The 27,424-nt window shown below is 41.4% G+C and overlaps 1 protein-coding gene across 2 annotated transcripts in view; it reads left to right on the forward strand.

Moving 5' to 3' along the window:
- The first annotated feature begins 2,598 nt into the window (after positions 1-2,598).
- The window catches only part of ssbp4 (single stranded DNA binding protein 4), a 97,031-nt gene continuing 72,205 nt past the window's right edge, over positions 2,599-27,424 (forward strand). For both annotated transcript variants that reach the window (XM_039811584.1, XM_039811583.1), the window contains exons 1-3: positions 2,599-2,724; positions 16,392-16,464; positions 23,343-23,404. In XM_039811584.1, the coding sequence (XP_039667518.1) occupies positions 2,669-2,724; positions 16,392-16,464; positions 23,343-23,404 (191 nt within the window). In that variant the 5' untranslated portion in view covers positions 2,599-2,668. The remainder of the gene's footprint in view (positions 2,725-16,391; positions 16,465-23,342; positions 23,405-27,424) is intronic.

The following is a 27,424-nucleotide window of genomic DNA, read 5'->3' on the forward strand; positions in this document are numbered from 1 at the left end:
TAACAATCAGCTAAAGATCTCATCAGGACTGTGGCCCTGTGCGAGATGTGAAATGTACAGTAGAAGCTGTGTTCTGACTGTGGGGCGATGCAGAACAGTGAGTATGACTTGGCACTGGAGACTGCTGCTTAAGCCTCCCTTGTGTTAAGCAAGAACGCCCTTGGTTAACTCATCGCTTCTGGATCCGCATTCAAACGGTTCATTTTTTGATTTTTTAATAATTTGAACAACAAAAGATCATCGCCTTTGCTTCTCAGGAAGCAGATTCAGTAAAGTAAACCTCAGAGCTGTTTGTGTGATAGGTTGCTACTCTGACCAGACTACATTAATGATTATCCCTCAGAGTCAAATAAATGTGAATAAAAGGTGCATAAACTGTGACCTCACTTAGTGATTATCATCAGGCAAACACCCACCGATATAATTAAAAATCAATAAAGGTTTCAGAGAACCACCTTATTTCTTTTAAAGGCCCAATCCTCATACCAGTTTGACAGTACTTACACCAGTGATGCTTGTAAAACATTCTGTTTCAAGTGCCTGCTCCTTTTACTGTAAGCATAGGTCAAGAATTGGTGATTTTTTTCCCCTTCCGTGTCCAATGACCTGTATAGATGACCCACATCAAGCTCCGGGTCTAATCCACATGTGTGAAATGAGCAGCTTGATGAAGAGGTTTGAAGGGGCCAGTGAGTAGAAAAGTACCTGACCCTAACAACCCCATATGTCCTGTGGAAGGGGCTTGAGGTATATGGGTCCAAAGGGTCCCAAACAGATTGTCCCTGTGTTATTGCCCTGGTGTAAATGGTCAGCATATCATACTGAATCCAGTGGTATGAGAAATATTACCAAGTAGTGTTATTATGGCTACCTGCAGTTTAATGCATGCTAATTACCAATCACTCAAATAGACACGTATATGTCTGGGCAATGCTGGTGAACACGCATGTACACAAGTTTAAAGTGTTAGCAAAACATTTGCTCATTGCTTTATCAATCCAATTTAGGGAGATGAGACAAATTGGAAAGAGATGAAAGTAAGCTAAGTTTTGAGATCAGTCTGAGAACACAGCACATGAACACTTGGCACTCGGTCAAAGGTTTCTAGCTACAGCTAACCAGTACAGATGGCACATTGAGCTGTTTGCTGTTGTGTATTAAAATAATTGATTTCTACAATATCTGTGTATGGAAGCTATGGTAAACTTAGGGTAAGAGAAAAATTGTGGTAATTGCCAATAAGCTATGGTCTATATAGTTGAATTTAGGCAACTAAAACACTTAAGTTTAAGGTTGAATAGGTTACCAGCCTACTAACTACTTGGTTAAGGTTATGGTTAGTCTATATCCAAGACGTTCCACTTCTGGGATTGTTCAGGTGCTGCCGCAATTTCCGCCGGATGTCCTTCTTTTTCGGCCGGATGTCCGTTACCTTCCGCTTTCTTTGTGTTGGAATTTTAATCTCCGGTCGATTTATGAGGCCTGTGGTTAACTGCAAAAACACTCCAGTGGTCCAATTAATGCCCTAACCCGTCATGCTGCCGCGGTAAAATAGCCTCGGGAGGGAACTTGTTTTGGTGGAACGTGTGTACGTTCAAAAGTTGTTTTAGTCGTGCAACAGAGAACTCAGATTGGACAGACAGTCTAGCTAGCTGTCTGGATTTACCCTGCAGAGATCTGAGGAGCAGTTAACCATAGTCCTCACAAATCGGCCAGAGTTTAGAATGCCAACACAAAGAAAGCGGAAGGTGACGGGACATCTGACCGGAATGAGGGACATCCAGCGGAATTTCCATCGGCACCAGAACAATCCTGGAAATTAAACATCGTCGATATAGACTAACATAAAAATAAGTTTTCTTGATAATGTTTAGTAATTATTTTGTGATCATGACAAAACAATATTGCTACATCAAGAACACATCACAATATGGGAAATAATACCTTAAAATAAGAGTCTGTGCAAATATGCTAAAAATGAGAGTAGTGTCCTCATTTGTGTAGGCCAAGTCAAAATCTCAAAATCAAATTGGAGTCAAAGTCCTAGACTTTTTTTAAGGGGAAAAACATAGGCTACGGACTATTGCCAGCCTCCCAAAAGGAGCTGGCTGTAGTCCTTAAGTGCAAAACCTGTACCCGGCATGCCTTTCCCCATCTCTCTCTCTCTCTCTCCCCCCCCCTTCTCTCCTCATGTTTCTTAGGTCAGTAAACAAGAAGTGTGTGTTTCCCTTTAAGGAGCCCCCACCGTTTGCACAGCGGAGGGAGGAGGAGCAGGCCTGCGGAACAGCGGCTGAAGAGGGGAAAAAAAAAAAATCCAACGGAGGACGGTTTCAAGTCCCCCCAATAGAAACTGTGCCTGATTTGTGGCCAATGTTGGAGATGTAAGAAAAAAAAAGAAAAAAAAAAAAAGAAGAGGGAGGGAGAGGAGAGGGAGGGGGGGGGGGGGGGGGGGGGGGGGGGAGGGGGGGGGGGGTTTTTGTGTGGGGTGAGAAAAGAAAAAAAAAAAAAAAAAAGAAAAAAAAAAGAAAAAAAAAAAAGAAAAAAAAAGGAGAGAAAAAGAAAAAATAAAACAGCTCAAAAGGGTAGATGAGCTGGGGGGGGGGGGTTTCTCTGGCTGCTTTCTTTGACAGGTGTTGAGTGGGGCAAAAGTCTTAAAACAGAATCCAGCATGTACGCCAAAGGTAAAGGAGCTGTCGTCCCTTCCGATAGCCAAGCGAGAGAAAAGTAAGTGAATTATGCGCTATATGTAAGACTTTACCTGCTTATCAAGCAGGCGAGGGGGGCAGAGGAGGGGAGTCCAACTTTCTAAACTAGGTACTGTAATTTAAAAGGAGTGGAGGCTACTGTAGTAAAGTGCGCTCCTCCGTGCGGTTTCCCCCTCCCTCCGACCACCTTAGAGGTGCGTCTCTTAAACTTTTTTTTCTTCTTTTTTTTAATTTTACCTCTTGTTTGCACTTTGGCGTTTTTGCACGGGATGTTTAGGCTACTAATATTGTGTGTTCGTGCAAAGCGCACAACACTTCTTCCTCTGTAAGTTGGTGTAACCTTTTGGAGAGCAACAATGTATTTGATGTTATGATACGGCGCGCGTCTGCAGCATTCACAAGTAGAAGAAGACGCGCGTTTACGTTTCATTTCGGGTAAAACATGTTTCTGTAGAATGGATGTGTGCTCGTCGCTGCGCGGACAGGAGGCTGCTCGCATCGTCTTCTTGTAAACTTTAGGAGATGAGGCTGCTGGGTGGTTGAATCACGTTGTGTTTCGGAGATAGAAACGGGCAGCCTGCTCATGCTGTTTGCTGTGTTTCTAGACGTAAAGCCGGGCGCAATCAAACCTGGCGATGAAGGGAAAAGTTTTGTCCCATTCAGCAGCCGTACAGCGGTGGTAAACTTTTTTAGCATCCGTTCACACGAAGGAGAGTCATGCATGCTGCCACGAGCATTGTGCTATTAATATTACCGAGGCATACTTAGCCTATTTTACAAGACCTGTCGATGAATGTAGTATCGCATGTAATACCTAATGGTTATTGTGTCTGGGAATATTGCAAAAATCACTGGTGTGTGTGTGTGTGTGTGTGTGTGTGTGTGTTTTATAAGTCGGTTCAATTCCATCATGCTTGTTGCTAGATTTTGTGTTTAAATGTTCTTTTTTTTCCACATAAAAAGCCCATTTCTCAACGCATGGATTTGTTTAAAAGATGAAAAGCCAACTTTGAAATGTCACTGTCCCTTGTAGACTGAAGGCTGCACTGGTGCTTGCTCATTATTCCGACGCTGTCTAGAATGTGTCTGTATGTGGCCATTCAAAGATTTGGACCTTCTTTGCATCGCAGCTTTTAGATCGGTCTTTTTTTTTTTTATCACCATTAGCTATTTTTAAGCACTTAACAGTCTGAGGTTAGAGGAGTGAGTAGAGATCCCCGCTGGGATGCAATTGTAATCTAAAATCACTGTCAAGTCCTGAGAGGCTGCTGTTACACAGCACCTCATACATCTGTAATAGAAACAACATTTCTTTAGAGACTTGTGTTTTTTGATTCATTTCGTGTCACATCCAATTGATTAAGCTTTCTAGAGATGTGGCTCGCTTATGTGCTTAGTGTAAGCTTCCTGGAATACCACTTTGTACACTTCTAGTGCCACAAGCGTTTAATTTCACTCTGAATTCGCATCAGATTATTGGAAAATTGAGCAGCTCTGTGTGTGTGTTTGTGTTTGTGTCTGTGTTGAGGTGAAGGAGTGAATCCTAAACGAAAACAGTCCCATGTGGTTTGATGAACAGCAGGCAGAGTGACCTTTGAACCAGCATATGATGCTTTAATATTGCATATGAACCATCAGCAGACGTTAAGCTGCTTCTACACCTGTTCGTGTGCCTTAGCTTCGTTACTTTATTTACAATAAATCGAAAGCAATGGAAGATTTAAATGCTGTGTTTTTTTAGACAGTTTTTAGTTGCCCTTGCTTGTTCAGAGAGTGTGGATTATGTTCCACGTGTTATTGGGAGTGAAATCAGTGCAGAGGCAGCATGTATTTCAAATGATAGTGTAGGAGGAGGATTAATAATTTAACTCATAAGAAATACAAGCCTTTTGGGAGCTGGAAATGATGAATCCTTCTGTGTTAAGGCTGCTTGTGAATAACAAAACCCTTGAATTTGTTTTTGTGTGTGTGTGTGTGTTTGCATTTATTTTATATATATATATATATATATATATATATATATATATATATATATATATATCAGAAACTTCACAGTAAATATATTCTTTAAACACATGTATATATTTAGTTTAGTTCGAATGCATGCATGTGTGTGTGTGTGTGTGTGTGTGTGTGTGTGTCCCAGGCCTATAGGTATTGTCCAGACATAATGGACGACGCTTGCCCTCTCCCCTCACCTGTCTTGTCACCCTAACCTGCCCCGCAGGGCCAACACATGTTTCCTTGTTAATGTGAAGCTCACAACAGCTGCCTCAATGCATCACTGAATTAGCTCATATTCATATTTACATATTCATATGGCTCTTTACATATTCAGATACTAAAAAGAGGGCACTCCGGATGGACTTTCGATTAAAGCAGACTCACTCACTCAGTATGAGCAGTATCACAGCTGCAGCTGTTGCTTAGAGGATTGATTATTAAGTATATGTACTTACTTAATTAAATAAACTATAAATACAAAAAAAAAATATATATATATATATATATATCTCCTGGTTTTATAAAGTAAGGTTGGAATCAGTTTGGGTTAAGTGATGTTCAAATTACAAAAGCTGACATTAGTGAATATCAACTCTAATTAAATTAATTAGGTGTTATTCTCCCTATGTTCCAAATAATGTTTTTATGAGTGAATGTGTGCCTGTTTAAGCTTATATGATTCTTTTGATTAAGACTAAGTCGCACCATATTGCAGTTAGATTAGATACACAAAAGTTGTTGAAGGAAAAGAAGAGACTGATAGTAGAGTAGTAGAGACTGGACAGAGAAATGTAATAAGTCCAGAGCAGTGTTTTATAGTTGAAGGCGATTAGACAATATAAGGGTATGGGCAGAGCATGTGAGTTTACACTAGGTGGTGTGACAAGGAAGAAGTTGCAGAGAAGAACTTTGTGTAGCTCCTGCAATGACTTTTGCTAAAATGTTTCATACACGTACAGTATTTCAAACAGACTTTATTACACCATTTGTGTTTGTTAGCAGTCTGGTTGCATTAAGAGTGACGGCCAACTGCTGAAGTTTTTCAGTGGATTAATCTCACTGTTTTTGAACAGCCCCAAAAAGAAAAATAATCTTCATAATCATTTTTACACCACCGTCTCTTTTAACTCCAAGAAAAGAGGGAATCCTAAAGAAGTTCAAGCAGCAGTGATAAAGGCCTCTAACTCACTCTATGTGATGCAATGTTGCCAGTGTTCCAGGTGCTATGTAGTCTCGAATTGCCAGACCTTCCTCCACAGCGCTGCGAAGGAAGGTCTGGCTTGTCCACACAGCATTCCGGGATGGGAGAAAAACGTGCTTTCGTTTATTGGCATTTCTTTAAACCAATCACAATGGTTTTAGGCGGTGCTAAGCGCCGAGCGGAGTCACGCTGCCGCTGTAAAATAGCCTCGGGAAGGAACTTGATTTGGTGGAACGTGTGTACGTTCAAAGGTTGTTTTAGTCGTGCAACAGAAAACTCTGATTCCACAGATAGTCTAGCTCGCTGTCTGGATTTAGACTGCAGAGATCTGAGGAGCGGTTAACCATAGTCCTCATAAATCGACCAGAGTTTAGAATGCCAACACAAAGAAAGTGGAAGGTAACGGGACATCCAACATGGACATCCAAAAAGAGTGACATCCGGCGGAAGTTCCGGCAGAACGAGAGCAATGCCGGAAGTGGAACGTCGCGGATGTAGACTAGGTGCTATGGTGCTTTTATTAGCTACTGGTGTTGTAGTCCTCCCATATTGCCTCTGATAATGATGATCTGTTGATTTCAGTTAGAAGTAGTCAGAATTGGTACAGTTTCTGCATGTAATCTGGTGTGTACAGATGTGCAGTCTGAGGTTTATAAGAAGAAGTAAATGCTCCTCTATAGTACAGCATGTCCTCCTGTGTGTATTGCACATCCTTGAGAAACATTATTGTGTTCAGACATTTTGTAAAAAGAAAACATGCTAATAATAATAATAATAATAATAATAATAATAATAATAATAATACGAAAGGTAGATAAAAAAAAACTGGTGCCCTTGCGTCCAAAGAAATTAATTACTCTCCGGACTTTTTTTCCCCAGCGTTTAAATTAATTTAATTTAATTTATTTTGAACAGGTAATACAGCAGCTTCAATATTAATGTCACCTTATTATTTAGTAACTGGAACCTCTTTGAAATATGCACTGATGAATCCAGCTTTCTAATTAAAAGTGCCATTCACAAACGTATTTAATAGCTTGATCAAACATCTCATTTTTTTTAGAAGCACGTTCTTAGTTTTCAAAAGAATTCAGCTCCCTGCGTTTGTTTTCTTATCCTCTGTTTGTTTACAGACATTTTAGTGCCACTTCAAGTGTCGCTGGATTTGTTTGGGGGGGGAAAAAAACTTCAAGTTAATCAGTTTGTTTTGAACATGGGTTCTTTACATCCTCCACTCCTATGGCTCCTCCCACGTATTTAGATATAGCTCGATGGGGATCTTCAGGTCTGAATGCATGGTTTTGATTCTACGCAGATGGCTCTGCCATCTGCATTTCAGCCTTTTGATAGAAGCATAAAGAGCTACGCACTAACATAGGCAGAAACATTGCACTAAAAGTAAAGAAACCCTTGATTTACCCTCGGCACCCTTTGGCTGACTGCTTTCAGATATGTCAACAGTCAATTAATGCAGCCTTTCGTCAGCTGCTTTGGGTGCATCCGCACAAATTTGTTCGTTTTCTCACTCGAAATAAAGGAGACAGTATAAATATTGAGGCTATGTGCCTGAAGTCGTTAATCAGTTTGGCAACAGAGCACACAGAAGAGAAGTGTGTTTGCTTCATCAGCATATAGAGAAAAGCATCAGCCTCAATAGACAACAGGTACTTCACTTCACGAGTTACTAAAGATGAACAAATGGTTGGTTGGTAACAAATGGTTGGTTTGTTAGTTAATGTTACAAAAACAAACAAAAAGTTACATCATATTGTCCTCATTAACTGCTGTGGGAGGAGGCTCTGGTGATAACAAAACTATGTCAGCTATGTCAATGTAATCTCTTCGCACAAATCATTATAATTCTCTCTCCTCTTCCTCTTTCACTGAAAACTGAAAATGTACATTTTCAGTCAGTTAAACTCTGAGGTTAGAGGACATTTACAAGTCAGTCAGTCGATGGGTAAACGTGTGTCTGTGTGTGTGTGTGTGTGTGTGTTCTTGTTTAACTATATTCGTGGGGTCCGAAAACCGGGAGTCCAGTATACTTGTGGGGTCCCGACAGCTTTGTGGGGCCAAAATGCTGGACCCCACAACTTTAAAGGGCTTAACTTTTGAGGGTTAAGACTTGGTTTTAGGATTTAGGGATAGAATTAAGTTATGGTTAGGGTAAGGGTCAAGGTTAGGCATTTAGTTGTGATGGTTAAGGTTAGGGTAAGGGCCGGGACACACCAGGCCGATTATCGGCCGTGGGACAGTCTGGCGAGGTCAGTGACTCAAATCTGTTCGGTGTGTCCCGTGCCGCCGTCCGTCTGGGGGGCTGTCAGCGTTCATTTTGGCCGACCTGACATGTTCGGTCGGCGGCAGGGAAGTCGGGACTCACCCGGAAATGACGAGCGGAATGAGGTGACTAGAGTCTCTCAAAATGTGACGAAAATCTTTTAAACTGACCTTTGTTGAGCTGAAATGAAGACAGATTCAGCAACTGCATGGCCTATTTCTCGCTTAAAATGTTTTCAGAAACATGTTTCAGTGAACTATTTTAGTACAATATGAGATCGTATTCTGAAAGGCCGCCATGACAGTCTGGCTTTCAATTTCCGGAGAAAACAAACCCATGTGACGCGTTCGTCCAATCAGCTACCGGTTTTCATTTCTTGGGAAACAATACAGATTAGCGCCGCCTGCTGTTATAGAGATGTATTACGTCTCGTCTCCTCTCATCTTTTTGGTCTGTTCTGTGGCACTTTTTTGGACCTCGGGGACGCGACTGATCATATCGACGGGGTTTTCTGTCAACGGTCGGCCGTCGGCTATATGTGTCCCGGCCTTAAGGGGCTATGGAATGCATTATGTCAATGACGGGTCCCCACAAAGATAGTGCCACAAACCTGTGTGTGTGTGTGTGTGTGTGTTGTTTGTGTGTGTGTGTGTGTGTGTGTGTGTGTGTGTGTGTGTGTGTGTGTGTGTGTGTGTGTGTGTGTGTGTGGATTAACCCATGGCTAAAGCCATGCGTGTTTACACGCGTATTGACACTGATTTGTTTTGACAAAGGAACTGCCATATCAAAGCTAAGCAAATATAAACAGTGTGTGTGCAGTGGGAACAGGCTTTAGTGAAACAGCGTCATGGTATCACAGGTGTCTCAAACAGGCATCCAATCTCTCATTCACCTTCCAGTGATAACATCACCACATTCACACCCGATCACCACCACAGAGTGAGATCTATACTGCTTTTTATATGTTTATAAATATTTAGGAAATAATATTTTGTGTTTTTGCGCTTTGTGTTGCATTCATTGTGCCACTGAATACATAAATGATGCATGCTATACATGTTTATTCTTTTGTGAAAGATTGCATACGAAAGCAGATGCAGCAACGAGCCCTGCTGAACCCTCCTCCATCACTTCCTCCATTCATACCTTACCTCACCCTGCCCCTGCTCTCGCTGCTGAATTATTAAAAAGAAGACATGAAAGTTAATTTGCTAACTGTCTGTGCTTTAGCTGGCTAAACTCCGCCGAGATGCCCTTGTCTCTGGAGACGAGCGAAGGAAAGGGAAGGCTGGATGGGGCAGCCTGGGGCTAAATGTCAGGTGTGTTTCCTGGGGACGAGGCAGTGGGAGAGAGCTCCTTGATTTGCGGACACGGAGCAAAGTACTAGTTAGGTTAGGGCCAGGGAAGGAAAGAAGATCAGAAATGGTGTTGGAGATTCCCGCCAAGTCAATATATGGTGGAAAAAACGTCGCGAATGATCTTGTAGCTTAAGAGGGGAGCGTGAGAAACAGACACATACGCCACTTGGCTTTGTTTTTCTTTTAATGTACACTGCAGCGTTCAACTTTTCTTCCTCCCATTCCGACTAGCTTCTCATCGTGTAATTTGCATCAAACTACTTTACGGTGATTTTCATCTGAACGATGACGACATCAGCCGAGGAAGGAGAGTGAAATGTGTCATAGAGGAAATGGAGATGTGGAGAGGACCGTGTGGTTGTGGGTTGTCTTGTAAGCATCTCATCTTTTATTCCTGAGTGACATGTGTAACTAGTGTAGGGTTCACAGGGAAGGGATTCAGGTTTACAGTACCCACAGAGGACAGAGTGGAGGCTCTGACCTTCAGTTTCCCTCTGACACAGCTCTCCTGTACAGTAACACCCCCCCCCACCCCCCCCCCGCCATGACTCCTTTATCTACCTGGCCTTCCTCAGGCGTTGCTCCATCAGCTCCCAAAAAAATTCGCCTTTCTCAGCCGAGTTACACTTACTGCTTCTGACAGAGTAACAAAAGGTGTCCCCTGAAGCCTGGATTGAATGAGTGTTTTTAAATAATGCATTGCAGCTGGGCCAGGTGCCCATCACTAAGGCATAGAGCCCCTTAGATCACACCAGGCTCTGCCATGAAAATTTCATTGCATTGCTCATGGGAATCTCTTTTCGATCCTGTACAGTGCAGACGGGGTGTATAGGAGCTGACGCCTGTCGATGGGTATATCACAGTGTGAAGAGGGCCTGATTTGTACACCAACAGACTCTTCACCCAGAACCAGGGAACAGCTCAGGCTGACGGCGCAAAAAACAAACAAACATGGATGCTTACGTCAGCATCACAGTGAATGACCACAAACACAAAACAAAACCAAAACAGACAAAATTGATAATTCAAGTACTGTTACATCATACATAATTTCCACTGGGGATGGGGGAGGGGGTTTGGAGCACTATACCATGGATATAACAAAGGTCCCATATTGTAAAAAGTGAGATTTACATTTATTTTTTTGATTATGAAACAGGTCTAGGATCTATATAAATACTATGAAAGTATCAAAACGCTCAATCCACAGAGAAATGCACACCGCCAGTATTCAGAAACTGTGCCTTTTTAAATGAGCCGACAGGGCTTCCGTATGGTTGTGATGTCACAACCGTACTTTATATAGGTAGAAAGTGCCGCTACAGTGCCGTTACAGTGCCGTTACAGTCATTCGATATTCAACAAAATAATTTAATCATACGACTCTTCTAGACTTTCTAATGTTATTGGACCGAATGGATGAAACAAAATCATTTCTGGGGGTTTGTGGCGCTAAAAATAATGTATTCCCAGTTTCACAGCTGCTCCTTTTCCATCAATTATATATAATATGGGAAAAAGCCGTTTGGAACAGTGTGCATCCTGTGATGATCCCAGAAGTTGTAATACCCCATGTGGCCACTACACAAATTGATTTACAGCCTAGTGTCATTTCTGGGGGACAACTCCTAAAATTAAAAAAAAAAAATATCTATGTTTTATTCACAGTTAATATTCTCCCTAAGAACACATTAAAATTAACATCAATCACAGATATGGCATAAATGGACAGTGCTTTTCTACCATTAACTATACCTTATTAACTAAACTAGTGCAGAGCCTGTTGAAAATGTGCCTGTTTGGAACGGGCGATTGCTTGGCCTGTGGTATTGCTGCTTGTAGAATTCTTCAAAACCAAATTGTACACCATAATGATATATGCAACTCCACTGTATAGCCTACTACTGACTTACAGTGTAGGCTACTTCTACATCAGAGGTAGACATTGTACTACTGTATTTACCTGACAGAGAACAGGGCAGATTCACATGTGGAGTAATCAGACATTAGCCTCATGGAGTCATGGCGTGTGCTGCCCATCCGGCCCGTTATGAGAGCTAATCAGCACATATCTGCGTTCATCAACCACCAGAACCGGACCGTTTGTGTGTGTGTGTGTGTGTGTGTGTGTGTGTGTGTGTGTGTGTGTGTGAGAGAGAGAGAAAGATCTCATTTAGTCCTACTTTATGGGTTTTTTTCATGTTTTTTTTTTTGCTTTTGTCTTTGTTTTCTTTCTTACATTTGATACTAGCGATTTTACTGTATAGTGATATACTGTTGTTGCTTTCCTGTTTTTATTTTTTAAATGTATATATTTTAGTTTACTCAATGAATTGTATGTATGTATTTCTTCTCACATTATTATCCTTGATGCTTTAGCAATATTGTTATTTCTCACATTCATGCCAATAAAGCAATTTGAATTGAATTGGAGAGCGAGAGAGAGAGAGAGAGAGAGAGGCCAATTCCGGTCACCGGCCGGTCTATCAGTGCATCTCTACTCTTTGTTGTTGTTTATATGTATGTTTGTTCTTATGCTTTGGCAACACAGATGCATTTTTTGTCATGCCAATAAAGCAACATGAAATTGGAATTGAGAGAGAGAGAGAGAGAGAGAGAGAGAGAGAGAGAGAGAGGTCTCGTGTCATATGATCGTTAATGAATTTAACACTTCAGCAGAGGTGCTCATTTCCATACAGGTTTAGAGGCTTGACAGTTAACGATGAAGTATGGAGTTGATTCGCGGGGGTATTTTGGCGACGGTAATGTTATTAGTGTTGTAAGTTAAGCAGTAGACTTAATTAATCCGACCCAGGGCGAGTCTGAGGAAAACTGGTGTGTCTGCCCGTTTCAACTCTGAGGTTTTCTCGCATTGCACAGCGCTGTGAAGGAATAATCTCCAAGATTACGTTATGTTCTGCTATCTCACAGCAATTTAATAATTTGTTCTGTTCTAAAGCGTTCTGCATGTGGCGTCTGCGTGTGATGTGCAGGTTACCTTCCCATAACCTGCATACATATACATAACATATACAGATACGTCTCGCTGCCACTTGTCTGTAGCTGGCTGTGCTTTGCATGTGTGGGATTCTGAAACGTCCTTAAATTCGGGAATTGTCGTTTGTTTATTCAAAGTCAAAGACAGTCCAAAGTAGTGCTACTTTGCACATTTTTGTGGGTCTGAGGAGTATGTTACATTTCAACTGCCAAAGCTCCGCTGCTTTCTTCGACCCTCTCTGTCTCTGGTCCTGCGCTGAGCTCAGTCAATTCAATTGTATTTATAGTATCAAATCATAACAAGAGTTATCTCAAGACACTTTACAGAAAGAGTAGGTCTAGGCCACACTCTATAATTTACAAAGACCCAACAATTCCAGTAATTCCCCCAAGAGCATGCATTTAGTGCGACAGTGGCGAGGAAAAACTCCCTTTTTAGGAAGAAACCTCGGACAGACCCAGTCAGTGTGCAGTGTGAGAGGGGGAGTGGCCAGCGGCCGTGTGCTTCTTTTACCTATATATTTAACGATATCTTTTGCATTTCTTATCCAAACAACGTCAAACTAGACACTGCACTTACTTGTGCCCGTAGCAAGACACCTGTCAAGTTTGAAATCCATCGGATTAACAGTTCGAGAGATATGCGATAACAGACAGACAGACAGACAGACAGACGTTCCTGCAATTTATAGATAGATATAATTTTAAGTAAGGTTATTGCATTCTTTTTTTTTGCTATGTAATCTTTGGATATATACCTTTTCTGCATTTATTATGAAAAGCTCGATAAACTATTTCATCATAATATGTTAATTAATAACATTATATAAATGTATATAAATGCAGGACATGGCATTTACAGAACATTTTCAGAGCACACATAATTAAACGTGATAGACTCGTTCCTAAACACAACACTGATCAGTTTCACTTAACGATACAGGGGCAGCCACTCCATTTGAGGTCAATATTAAACATTTACAACAAGCAGTTTGCTCCTTCTTGTGACTCGCGCTTCTCACAATCCTTTTCTGCACATGCAATCTATGGCTGGGCCTTTAGTAGTGACGCCTCTTTAAAGAAACACTGACCTTTCCTCCGTCATCAAATCCACCCAACACACACATAGCCTGCTACATGCTCTAATGAAAAATTCTGTCGAACTATAAATCCTTTTTCTTTAAACAGCATGTTTACACTACGTATCTGAAATGGGCGTTGATACAGTTGTATCTGATGTAAGAGTGAGAAATAGAAGAGGCGATAGCATCTAGTGTCTAATGCTAGTTGAAACTGGTTTGGACCAGCTGTAGCAGATGATTTTCTTTTAGCAGATAGTTGTCAAGACATTGCAGCGCAATTCAGTGATATCTTTGAGGAGATAAAGACTCAGGTTGCTCAACTCAGGCCTGGCTCATTATTGATTTATTCAGTATCATTCAGCATCAACCCAAACATCATAACTCTGTCTGCTCTGGACCTCGATGCGTGTGATCAGCATAAAAACAATCGCCCAACGTACACAAAAGCACAGAAGCTCCCCTTTTCTCTATGTCAGACAATTGCAAACAGATGATTGCAGGCTGTGATGTCTGTCCAGACTTCTGCATTGTAGTACAAATATTGAGTTGCTTATTTGTGCTGGCCAGGGGGCAAATGGTGCTTCTGTCCCGATGTGGTCAGAGTGAGAGGTCCATCTGTGTCTTTCTGTGGCTTCATGTGCAGTCCAATGAGGACTGAGCAGTATACTGAATATCGGACATGTTCCTGATAATTTAGTTGCAGATACAGAAGACAATTTAATATTAAGTTGTTCTTCAGATGAGTTTTGAGTCTGGCACAGCTGCTCTAGTCTTGATTCGTTGTTAGAAATGAGCACCAGCAGAGTTAACAATGCAAAGACAGTGACAAGTAACAAAGATGAGTCAGCGGTTGGGAGAAAGTGAGCAATGATCTGGTGCCACCCAAAAATTACACTTTTAGATATGGAGATGGTTTGATTTTAGTGGATCGGATTCAGAACAACTTTCATCCTTTTTGCTTCTTCAGGCCGTTGTTCGGTCTGTATATTGAAGTAGTTCACAGACTAGTTAAACATTTGGGAAATAGACTAATTTGCTTTCTTGCTGAGAGTTAGATGAGAAGATGGATACCACTCTCATATCTTACGTACAGCCAGAAGACCGTTAGCTTAGCTTAGCATAAAGACTGGAAGCAGAGGGAAACCCATCTCTGGCTGAAGATAAAAAAATGCACCTACCAGAATCTCTTAAGTTCACTAATTAACGCGTGTGTTTAGTTCATATAAAATATAAAGTTGTAAAACTGGCATTTTGTGTTTACACACGGGTTATGTGTTGGACTATTTCTACTAACCGGGGCTTATGGTACTTGCAGCAAACCAGCGGACTTTTATCTTGTTGCGAGCAACCAACATTATATTTGCTATTTACATGCTCACAATTACAACACATAAACAAAAGCGCGAATCAAAATTGGCACAACTTGTCATATAATAGTAAGCCACTTTAATAGAAAGTAACTTTAGGTATTTTGTTCCCCTCATGACGGAAGTGTTCAACGTGCCAGTAGAGTACAGTCGGCATCTTTCTCCTTTCATCGGCAGTTTCCACCATTACTATAAAGGCTGTGCTGTGTTTAGCCATTTCAGGAAGAAAGCTTAAATATCGAGATACACCTTTATATAGTTATTTAGTGCCAATAGAATAAAGCTTGATAAAGGCTTTATTTCACTCATAAGCCCTACTTGTAGCAGCGATATTGTGTATGTATATACACTACAGGTCTAAAGTTTGGGGTCACATAGAAATTTCCATTCCACTCCATTATATACAGAATACCAGCTGAGATCATTTGCAATGTGTGTTTTTTTTAACCAGGGCAGCAGTTTTCAGATTACATTATGTGCTTACATAATTGCAAAAGGGTTCTCCAATGTTGTCTCAGTTAGCCTTTTAAAATTATATCAGATTAGTAAACAGAATGTGCCTTTTGGAACGTTGGATGAATGGTTGCTGATAATGGGCAATGTAGATATTGCATTAAAGATCAGCCACTTCTTTCTATAGCAGTCGAGAACCCTTTTGCAATTATGTAAGCACATAATGTAATCTGAAAACTGCTGCCCTGATTAAAAAAACAATGCAGCTGATCTCAGCTGGTATTCTGTCTATAATGGAGTGGAGTTGTATATAGTTGTATATTATATTTGTATATATATATATATATATATATATATATCAACATGTGTGTGTGTGTGACATCTAAAAAATATCAGGAATCCAACAAGCAGCGTGGTGATAATCAGAGTCCAACTTCAGCCATATTTTTTGTCTCGTCTGTCCATGTTTCTCAGTGCCTACGCTGTCTTGTTTTCAGCCTTTGTGCCTCAATAGCAGAGTTCCTAAAACCCACAGGGATATGGCTGAGTGCCACAGAGGCTCTAGGCTGTAGAGCTTTACATCACATATTTACAACCCCTCCACAGTGTATATGGTCTTCATGCTGTAAAATCATGTTTAGCCAAGCTCCATCTAAAATGACACAGTGATGATTTTCTGCCAATTGTGCACATGTTGTTGGACTTACGTTGATGGGCTACTTGGAAACAAGGGTGACACAGTTCAGGGGGAAGAGAGAGCATGACCTTGTTTTTTTTAATTTCATTTTATTGATCTCTCAAATGAATGCTGTTTAGAGTTAAATGAGGAGGTTGGAGGAGTGTAAAAGATGTTCAGCACTGACTTGTCTATTTCTCTCTCTCTCTCTCTCTCTCTCTCTCTCTCTCTCTCTCTCTCTCTCTCTCTCTCTCTCTCTCTGTTTTCCAGGTTAGCTTTATATGTGTACGAGTATTTGCTGCATGTCGGCGCACAGAAATCAGCACAGACCTTCCTGTCAGAGGTAAGACCTTCTTTCAGCTTGACTTCCTGTTTCTAAAGCGTGAGTGTGGTTCCCCCTCTATTGTATGACCAGGAATGGAATTCACATTATATATTGTTCAAGCAGCTGAGCAATCTTAGTAAAAGCCGAGCTCTGGACACTGAAAACTGTGACAATATGAATACATGAATGAGTCAAGACTTTTTTATTTATTTTTTATTTTTTACTGTAACAGCTGCTGAACAACAGCAATGTTCTTTTGAGTGTTTATTAATGTGGGACAATGTAAACATGGCATCGGTTTGACTACTGGTAATGTGATTACCCTCCCTTCATTATTAGCTGTAATCTGTAATCATAAACATTGTATAATTAGAGCGATTTGACATATTGTGGGCACGTGTTGTTGCCCGCTCACTGCCATGACATTTAAGAAGAGGAGCCAGTCCCGGCTAAGTTAAATCAAGTTTTACCTTTTTTAATATTTCACACCATTCCAAACGTGTGTCTTAGCTCTTCTAGACTTATCAGTCTGATATTAGGCCCCTGAACTGTTGAAGAGGTAAGGTCTCTAATATGTTACATCCTCTTCCTTAATGGACATCCTTCCTGCTAATGGTCCCGAGTCCAGGCCGTCTCCTGTACAACACCGCTCCTGCCCACTGGCTTTATTCAGCTCCACATAATACACTCCCAGCACTGAGAGGGGCTTTAATGGCAAGCAAAGGCAGGTCTATATCGTTCAACTTCAATACTGACATTTCATATCTGTCTTTTCATCAGGTGAGCTCAGTGTAGAGTCACATAAAGGTACTGTTGCACGTGCATAAACTCACACTTGCTTGCTGCACATCCAGAAGTGAGAGTCTTGTGAGGAACAAGCAGCTCAAGTGATCATCTGTAGCAGTGCTAGCAACAGGCTTTGATGAAGTAAAGCTTTTCTACTGATTAAAAAAAACTGCAATGTTATCCTTATTTTGGGAAATGAGCTTATTTGCTTTTTTTTTGTTAAATTAGTAGATCTATACCACTCTCATGTAGGGCTGGGCAATATATCGATATTATATCAATATCGATATATGTGGCTAGATATCGTCCTAAATTTTGGATATTGTAATATTGTGATATGACACGAGTGTTGTCTTTTCCTGGTTTCAAAGGCTGCATTACAGTAGAGTGATGTCATTTTCTGAACACACCAGACTGTTCTATTATTTGCCTTTACCCACATAGTTATTATATCAACATAACTGAATATTTATCAAAAATCTCATTGTGTGCATATTTTGTGAAAGCACCAATTGTCAACCCTATAATACTGCCACAATATCGATATTGAGGTATTTGGTCATTAACCGCATTAATAATATATAAAAAAATAATCGCATTAAACGCATGCCGCCATTTATTAATTTATTTTCACTTCACTCTGCTTCACATCGTGCCTAACAGGCTACTATTTTGACCCTTTACCGCACCTTTTCTTATCATCAAGCTGTCATACTTCCTAACACATCCTACTGCTGCTGGCTGCAGGCATGATGGAGAAATGCAGCAGCAACACAATTCTGAATGGCGCTTTTTATTTTCCAAAAGAGAAAATCGAAAGCCATAGGCACATTGTGTAAAGCCAAATTAAAATATCACCAAAGCACGTCAGGCTTGAGCTACCACCTACGAGCTAAGCATAGTTACAGTTAACGTGACTCAGGTTGATGCTAGTGGGCTCAGGCAAAGCATTATTTTGGAGAGTGCTACTCGCCGACCTGTTATTGAAACCAAAGTGCAAACGCTGTCTCATCAACCGGTGATCACTGGACATCAGTGAGTTATCAAAATTATTTAGAAGTTACGGCACACTATATTGACTCTGGTAAGTAGGGTTGGGTACCGAAACATGCCGACCTAAACGGTAGTAACGAGACCGAATAAGAACGAAAATTTCGGTGCCTGACTTTACACTACACCTGACAGCAGGTAACGTTAGCCTACCTTTAGCTAGCAGCTGGATTAAACACGGTTAAAATGCTGACAGCTAACTTTAAACAGTTTAAAGTGTGACCGTATTTCACTGTAGAGGATTCCAACACCGGGACCTAACAGCAGCTGCCGTTGTCGGAATTAAACAACACAGACGGTGCGTTCACTTAAAACAGGTAGCCTCGTGGTGCATTCACAGTAATTGTAAAATACCATTTTCCCATCTGGTGGTTGTTTTTGTCTTTCAACAGAAATTTACTAGTGAAATAAGTTATTGTTATAGTTATTACATTATTATTAAATCTTTAATTTTGACCATGGCCTTAATAATAAACAAGTTCCCGACTGTTGTATAGTACCCTTCTTTTTTTTCTTTTTTCTTCTATTGTTTACAGTAAATAAATAATAAGCTAATACAAATCTTAAAGTCAAGTTCATAAAGTAACTTTCTTTGCATTCATTTTATTCCCAGTCAAGATACACTGGTAAGAATTGCTTTCCATTGTTAATATGTACTTAAAAACAGTTCTGAAATGCAAAATAATAGAATTTTAATCATGTGATAAAACATGCGATTAATCGCGATTAACTATAGAAATTCAGTGATTAATCACGATTAAAAAAAATGTATCGTTTGACAACCTTAGTGCTAAGCTAAGCTATGTAGCTTCATATTTACAGTAGGCCTTACAGACATGAGAGTGGTATACATTTTCTCTTTTTTTTTCTTTTGTGTGATCAACTTTTTATAAGCACCTTCAGGCACACAAAACAAATTCCACAATGTGTGACAGGGAATATCAGATGGTGCACAGAACAGAGAAACACAAATTGAACAAGAACAAAAACCCTCTCCCACCCTCTGCGCACTCGAGGAAAAAAAATAAATAAACGAAACCACACCTTGCCTAATCACTCTCCTCCAATTCTTGTGGGGTTGAGGTCTGATATTTGTGCTGCTGCGCTTTCCCATAGACTGATTGTTGATGATTTGGCTTTGTTAATCCTTCCATTTTCTCATTTGACTCTCAGTAAGAAAGAGTCAAGTCAGTCCATCTTTCTATTACTGCTTTCAACTGCAACTATTTATTTTATGTCTGACTTGGCCTGGGCAACAAACGAATTGTCACTATTGATATCACATGATAATATCCTCATCTTAAAAACATTATAGGCCCTATCTTGCACCCGGCGCAGCGCAGCGTAAAGCCCGACCCAAGTGTCTTTGCTAGTTTAAGACCGACTCAGTTGTCAATTTCCCGTCCAGTGCCCACGTTGTTTAAATGTACCCGTGCCTGCGCCCATGGGCGTGCTGGTCTTACAGGGAGGTGTGTTCAGGTGAATTCTTGCCGTATTGCTATCTTGAGGCAGCGGAAAGTGGTCGCACCATTGACCAACAAAAACCTGCTCTAAAGTCCATAGCGCAGCATTTCATTGTTATTTTAAAAGCAAATTAGTAAAATGCGCCTAGGCGCCGTAAAATATTACGGTGCAAATCCGCCATCATAATAGCAATGCACCAAGGTCCAAACGCGCTTGGCTTTTAAAGGGAAAGTGGATTTGGACATGCCCTAAACGCACCTGCGCCAGGCGCTTCATGCCGTGCGCTAAGATCATTAAAATAGGGCCCTATATCTCTTCCGGTTGTGTTTTTTGGATTTTTGAAGGAAAAACATCTAATGAAAAAGTAGACAAAAATACATCAAAAAGAACCGATATAATCACTCTCGATGGGACATGGATGTATCAATCAGATGCAATCAGACAGAAATTGGTTGCATTTGCTTATACTATGCAGGCAGCAGGGCGGGCAGGGCTGGAGGCCGGCCCAGCTGCCAGCAACCATGAGCGGGCGTCTAAAATATGAGGCAAAGATGGCGGGAGCAGCACAGGGAGATCAAGTGGTCGCACTGCAGAGAGCCTCGCTCATTTCAGATCCCTTGTGGGTGAATCGTCTCCCAGAGACTGACTGTTATTGGTGAGCTGCTGGAAAGAGGTGAAGTTCTGGGTCGCAGGCAACCGGAGGCACACAAGCATGCACACACAGACACACACACACACACACACACACACACACACACACACACACACACACACACACACACACACACACACACACACACACACACAGACCCACACACATTTAAACAGCCTTAAACCGGAATTAAAACAACATCTACACAGACAGGGATTAAAACAACATACACACAGACCCACACAAACAGTCCATGTCCACAAGGCATACATGCAAAGACTGCTAAGTCAATTTGACGCCAGTTGTCTCAAATTTTGCGCCTGCAACAGTATATTGCTTCATGATTTTGTTTATTTCAACCACAGCATCGTTTGTACTTGTCTTATATGGTCAGATTCAGCGTATTTGGATTAGACTGACAGTAATGGGTAAATCCGAGCAAACACTGCAGCTTGACCTTTCACCTTATCCCCTTCGTGCAGTCCTAGCAGTAGGCTTTAAAGTGTTGAGGGATTTCTCACTTTTATTCGAAGAAAGGTTGCAAACGGACTCATCTACATCGCTCAATGTTCAGTTACTATGTTAGCATTCATTTAACGTTCGCCAGATTTGTCTTGAAGCACACAGAACCTGGTCGCCCTCTCCTTGCTTTGATTTTTTTCCTGTGTTCCGCCCTCGTTTATGCTTTGATCATCCGCCTTTTTTCTTCGGTGACTCTCTATGAACCTCTTGTTTAACCTCCTCACACATAAGTCCCATTAAGAAAATAAATTGCTGCAAATAAATATAATACAAGCAAATTGTGAGAAACATTCAAGAAAACACATGAGGGGCATTAAAATAACAGCACAATTAAAAATGTACTGCAAATACATGCTGCAGATAGAACACAACGGAACTAAGTCTGAAAGTTAATTCTTGACTTAAGAGATGGGGTTGAAAGCTCTGCTCTGGAAAAAGCTAGTAAGTGGTCTTTTTCAGTAAGTAATCCTAATTCTCATTGTCGATTAATCTGCCATTTAATCTTGATTAATCGATCAATCATAACCAGAAAATGGTAAAGAAAATACTGTGTATATATATATATATATATATATATATATATATATATATATATATGTATGATTTTCCATAGCTCATGAACAGTTGACGTGTTCAGGATGTCATGCTAAGCGTATTGTATATATATGTATTATTGTGTTGGTTCCATTGTTTTGTACGATGTGCAGCGGGTCTTGGTTTGAATTTGAGTGTCTTTATGCTATGCGTCGTCAAGTTAGTGAATGTGGTTCTCAATTTGCTTGTTTTCTTATTTATTTGCTAAATCCCATGTATGTGTTTAAGGCGGGATGATGTTTTCTTTGCAATGCATTGAGATCTCTCTACCTCAGCACCTTTGTACCTCACAGTCTCATACACAGAACACACACACACACACACACACACACACACACACACAGAAATGTTTGAATAGATAAGGGACTTTTATCCCCGCAGGTAGACTGAAGGCACACACACACACACACACCTGCTCATCTAATGAGAGCGCTATCACCTGGACTCTCCTGCCTCAATTAGCCTCTGTTCTTCTTCAGTGAGGAGTACACACACACACACACACACACACACACACACACACACACACACACACACACACACACACACACACACACACACACACACACACACACACTTATAGTATACACATAATACACTTCTGTCCCCGAGAGGACTTTGCCACTCCACGCTCTTCTGCACAGTGCAGCACTCAGCTCTTTAGCTGCATTAAATCAACAGGCCCAACCCACATACAGCACATCACTATAAAGTGCACTGGGGAAATCTATAGAATAGACACTTTAATAGAAATCAAAGGCATGGATCTATGAGATATATATATATATATATATATATATATATATATATATATATATATATATATAGATAGATATATAGCTTACTGTCAATCGATAAAAATATTTTAATCGCGATTAATTGCATGATTGTCCATAGTTAACTCGCGATTAATTGCAAATGAATTGCACATTTTCTATCTGTACTAAATCTACTTTGAAAGGGATTTTTTTGAAGTTTTTATTGCTTTTACCAACATGGGAGCGAACAAATAGAACTATTGTTACTTTATGCAAATGATTATTATTATTATTGCAACAATCCAAAACAATGACAAATACTGTCTAGAATATTCTCCAGGATAACCTTAAACAGTTAGGCTATACTTATAACATTTAAACTTTAATCTTGTCGATAGAACCATCTGAAAGGACTTTGAAACTGAACTTGCCATTCAAAAGACTCTTTCCTTTATCCATTTCTGCTCAGGGAGGATTGTTTCTGCTAGCCATCCACAACGTTACTACTACTACATTGCTTTCTGATATTTTTCAAACTATGTCCCAAATCACAGAACATGCGTGCATTGATCGCGCGTCCAAACAATTAGTGCTGTAAAAAGGAATTTGCGTTAAGAGAAAACGTTGATGTATGTTGCTGCTGTCATACTGTCCTCACAGACTCCTGTATGTATGATTATGGGAATGTGTGTGTGTGTGTTTATGTGTGTGCGGAATCATGTCAGTAGGAGTGTGTGAAGCAGGCAGCGGGTCTGCTATCTCTCACTGGATCTTATCTCGGTGTCCAGATACAGACAGGAGCTCTGCTGGTTTGTGATGGCAGTGGAGAGGGCCGCTGCTTCAAGACAGTCACAGTTTCTTATCCACAAACTCAGCGCTGCACTGCACTTCACTGCGCTGCCCGTTGGCCTATTTTTCTGTCCGACAATTGCTCTGTCTGTCTAAAGTTTGGAGGACAGTTGAGCAAAATGATTACATTATGCATAAAACATGCTGCGAGGTCTAATCTGTCATTTCCCTCCTCTGTCTTCTCCCGTCACTCCTCTATTCCACTTCTCTCTTCCTCTCAGATCCGATGGGAGAAGAACATCACACTTGGGGAACCTCCAGGATTTTTACACTCATGGTGGTGGTATGTATATGTTGATCCTCTTGCTCTTTGTCTCTCTTGACCACACACACACACATGTTATTTCAACAGCTCACATTCATACTGTAGAAGTACTCTTGATGGTCTGAAAGAATGTGCAGGGGTGGAGAGGGACAGTAATTGCAGGGAATGCTAAGTGCATCTTCTCACGCATGTTTAAGTGCTGTTATCCTGGCGTCTCTCTGATTGACAAGTGAGCTAACTTGCCTTGCTCTGTTATTTAAGCCAAACTATTTTCTTTTTTAAAAACCTCACATCGAAGTGTGCCCTGTCCAATCAAAGTCAAAATCTGAGACAGATCCCATGATGCTTTGTGGGATGTAAACAGGAAGTATAATGTTACAATGGATTAATTGAAGTCTGGGCTACAATTTGAGCCACTGGGTTTTAGCCTACATTAGTCAACATTTTGGCAAATTATAAGTATGTTGAATAAGCTATTAGTAGTTATTGTGTGCCATGTACTCATGGATGTACAGACAACTATGACTGGATTACTTTGAAGAGAACTTAAAACGTGATAATTATCAGGCAAGGAGCGTCTTTTTTTTAATGATTTGTACACCGATTTATAGACGTTTGTTTGCGATGGACATCAGAGATAATGGCATCATCTGAAAGTGTAAGTCACGGTTGAATCTACAAATATGTGTATAATTTCTGTGTGGTCACATTTGACTGAGTTATGACTCAGAGATGGGTGCCGTTTGAACTAAGTGTCACAGCCTCTGCTGCTGCAACTGCTAACTGTCAAGTCAAGTCATTTTTATTTAAATAGCCCAATATCACAAATCACAAACTTGCCTTGGGGGCTTTGCAATCTGTACAACATATGTGTTGATGAGCAGGTCAAATCAGCAGGTCAGACTATGATAACTAACTTCCAGTTGTTTTGCACTGGTTTGCACCTCTCCCTTTAAGCTCACACACTATCTTTGCCTCACATCTTTGAAAACCTACTCCATCGTCAAAATTATAAGACTTTTTAAATCTGATGCTCCATTTAACAGAACAAGGCTCTGACGTGGGTTGTTCCTCTTTTCATTCTGCGTCTTTAAACAAATCCGTCAGATCTCTTAATACTAGATTAATAGAGGACAGTGTTCTCTATCTGGCTGGAAGAACAGGGTCAGTGGGCTTAGGGCCCGACACGTACACTGTTTTTTTTCCCATGTCTGAATTAGAAAGAATAGGAACACCCAAATTTAGGATTCCCCCTTTTCCAGTTGTCAGAACAAGAGCTTTCAAAGTTAAAGGCAAAGAAGAGAGCAGACTGCCGGTGTGGAGGAAGCTAGGCAGCTGGAAAGGATGCAGACAAAGAATCAAGCAGGGCAAACAGGCAGGGAGGTTGAGAGGCTGAATCCTCAGCAAGGCAGCACGAGAGGCAAAGAAAGCCAGGATAAGAGGTTTGACAGGGCTCGCTTTGTTTGTCATTCATGCTATCCTGCTCATCCCTGCCCTGTGTAATAAACCCACACATGCGGCTTCATTCATTCATCCTCTCTGGCCCCAGTGTGTGTTGTAATTGTGCAGCCTGTTGACACGGTTCATAATGCTCCTTAAAGAGCCTGGCTTCTCTCAACCTGGCAGCTCTCAATTGGACAGCTACCAGTAATACTGACAGAATGACATACACAAACATACAGCGCTGCGTAAGTTCGCGCTCGCTTCTGCCTGAACCAATAAGAGGGCTCGGGGAGACTGGCCCAGCGCGTGTGTGAGAGTGGGAAACCGAGAGGGAAACTGAGCGCTCATAGTGTGTGTTCTGACTCTATTGATATATTTCAGCAGAGTGTGGGAGATGACCTAGTGCCTGTGTGTGTGCCAGAGAGAGCAGTTGGAGTGTAGGCTGCTGATTAGCCAGGCTGAGCGAGGCAGGGCTCCGGTGTAGTATGACCTAGCTGAGGGGCGTCTGTCTGGGCCACGCAGCACGTGGACATGGAGACTCACTGGGGGTGGGGTCTGGGGGTCTGCTGCTGGGGGGAGGAGGGGGCGGAGTCCCCTGTCCACCCCTACGCCTGCACCCAGCACACCCCCCCCTCCAACCTCCAGCTTCCCTCAAAACAAAAGCTCCAGATGGTAGGAAAGCCACCAACCTCCCTCATCCCTCACCCTTCGCTCCCCCCCTCCCTCAACCTTTGTCTGGAGGCCTGTCCCTTTGTTTGCGGAAGAGAGACCCCAGAACGGATTAACTCTTTGCATTCCAGCCTCTTTTGTGTTAAACAGCCAAATCTAAGACCCCGACCCTGCCGCCAACCCAGCCCCACCCCCCTCCTCCCCTCCTCAGCACCTCACTGAGGTTTTCTTCCCTCCTGTCTCTGCTTTTGTGGCTGTTTCCTGTAGGATGGTGTTGTGTGGGGGTGTTGGGGGAGGAAGAGGGAGCCTGGTGGTGGGGGTCACTCATCCACATCTGTTGTTATGGGTGGGAGGATAAAGAAAAGGCTCAGCGAGGGCTGCAGGTGTTGATGGTGTCATTAGCTCCCTCTCTATTGGCTGCTGCTAGTTGTCTCCTCCTTATCCCAAAATCGATTGCTTTAACCAGTTTTCACTGGATGGCCGCTGCATTCTCAATACACCCCCTACACACACACACACACGCACACACACCTCTCACCTCAACACACAAAACACACGCACACACACATAAAAACCTTAGCACAACAACAGTATGTCAAGGGATCCTCTGTGAGATTGCCTCTAGCTGAAATTCTTGTTTGTGAGGGGCAGAGAAAACGGTACAGCCGCCCTCTGCTCCGTGATGTCTGGACTGCTCTTATAAACACAGGTTTCAGACAGTATTCTCCCCTTTTCCCCCCTATCCTATCCTCTATCCTCCCCCTGTTCGATCGTAAATTGGAGCAGCTGAGTTCGGAAGAACATTGCAGTTCCACATGGGAGATGGACCATCGCTGGCACTAGTGCTGAAGCTATCGATTATTTTAGGAATCGAGTATTCTACAGATTATTTCATCGATTAATCAAGTAATCGGATAAGAAATACTTTTGCTTTAGGCCGGCTACACACTGGCTGCGTGGTGTGAGCGTGGCGTTTCTGTTGCGTGTCAGCTGCGTGGATTTTTCTATGTCTTTACACACCAGAAACGTGTCTGACGCGGCGTTGCTGCTGCTAGCCTTGTCTGGACACATGATAAAATGAAATACCATGTTAAACATAAATATATACTGATTTGATTACAGCAAAGACAACGTCGGCAGTATTGACGGCAAAATAGGCTACAGAATATTTAATTCTGTATTGACAGGTGCAATATTAGAAAATCAAGTTTTTTGTTTTTAATTAAATTTATAACTGCATTTATATCAAAACCTAGAGACTTTCAAACATCAACATGTCAGTTATTAATATGTATTCCTGTCAAAATGACATATAAACATCTTTTCCTATTCTATTTTGCCTGGAAACGCTTCCAACATGCTTGCGTGTCGCGTGAAAAATAGGCGTCGGTTCTATTTCTAGCATGCACGCATGCTATTTTCAACGCGGCTCGAGCCCAAACTTTCTCTTGCCTGTCTCTTCTCTTAACCCCTCACTATTTTTACTGTCTTCCTTCATTTTGTAATCTGCGGCATCAGTCCGTTGTGTGCTTGTACAACGTTAGTTACATTGGTTAAACGAAGCTTCGAGGCAAAGAATTTTGCATCGAGGATTTTTAGTAATCAAATTATTTGAGTTACTCGAAGGCTCGTTTCAGCCCTAGCTGGCACTTACAATTTAAATAAGATCCAATGGTAACACTAATACAGTCAATTCAGCTAATTTAGAAGGAGCAGTATACTGTTTGTTTGCAACTGGTTTCTCTTTGAACTGCTACAATTATGCCACAAATAAAAAGACTAATTTAGGCTGGTGAGTTTACAAGGCCAGCAATGGGGGGAACCATCCTGGAATAATGCATCAACAGTCTTATGTCAGAGAAATGGGAGGTTTTCCTATTTTTCCTGTTCTTCCCATTCCTCTGACATTGAAGCATATTCAATCCA

The sequence above is a fragment of the Perca fluviatilis genome, chromosome 9 (assembly GCF_010015445.1).
Source record: "Perca fluviatilis chromosome 9, GENO_Pfluv_1.0, whole genome shotgun sequence".
Classification (NCBI taxonomy): Eukaryota; Metazoa; Chordata; class Actinopteri; order Perciformes; family Percidae; genus Perca; species Perca fluviatilis.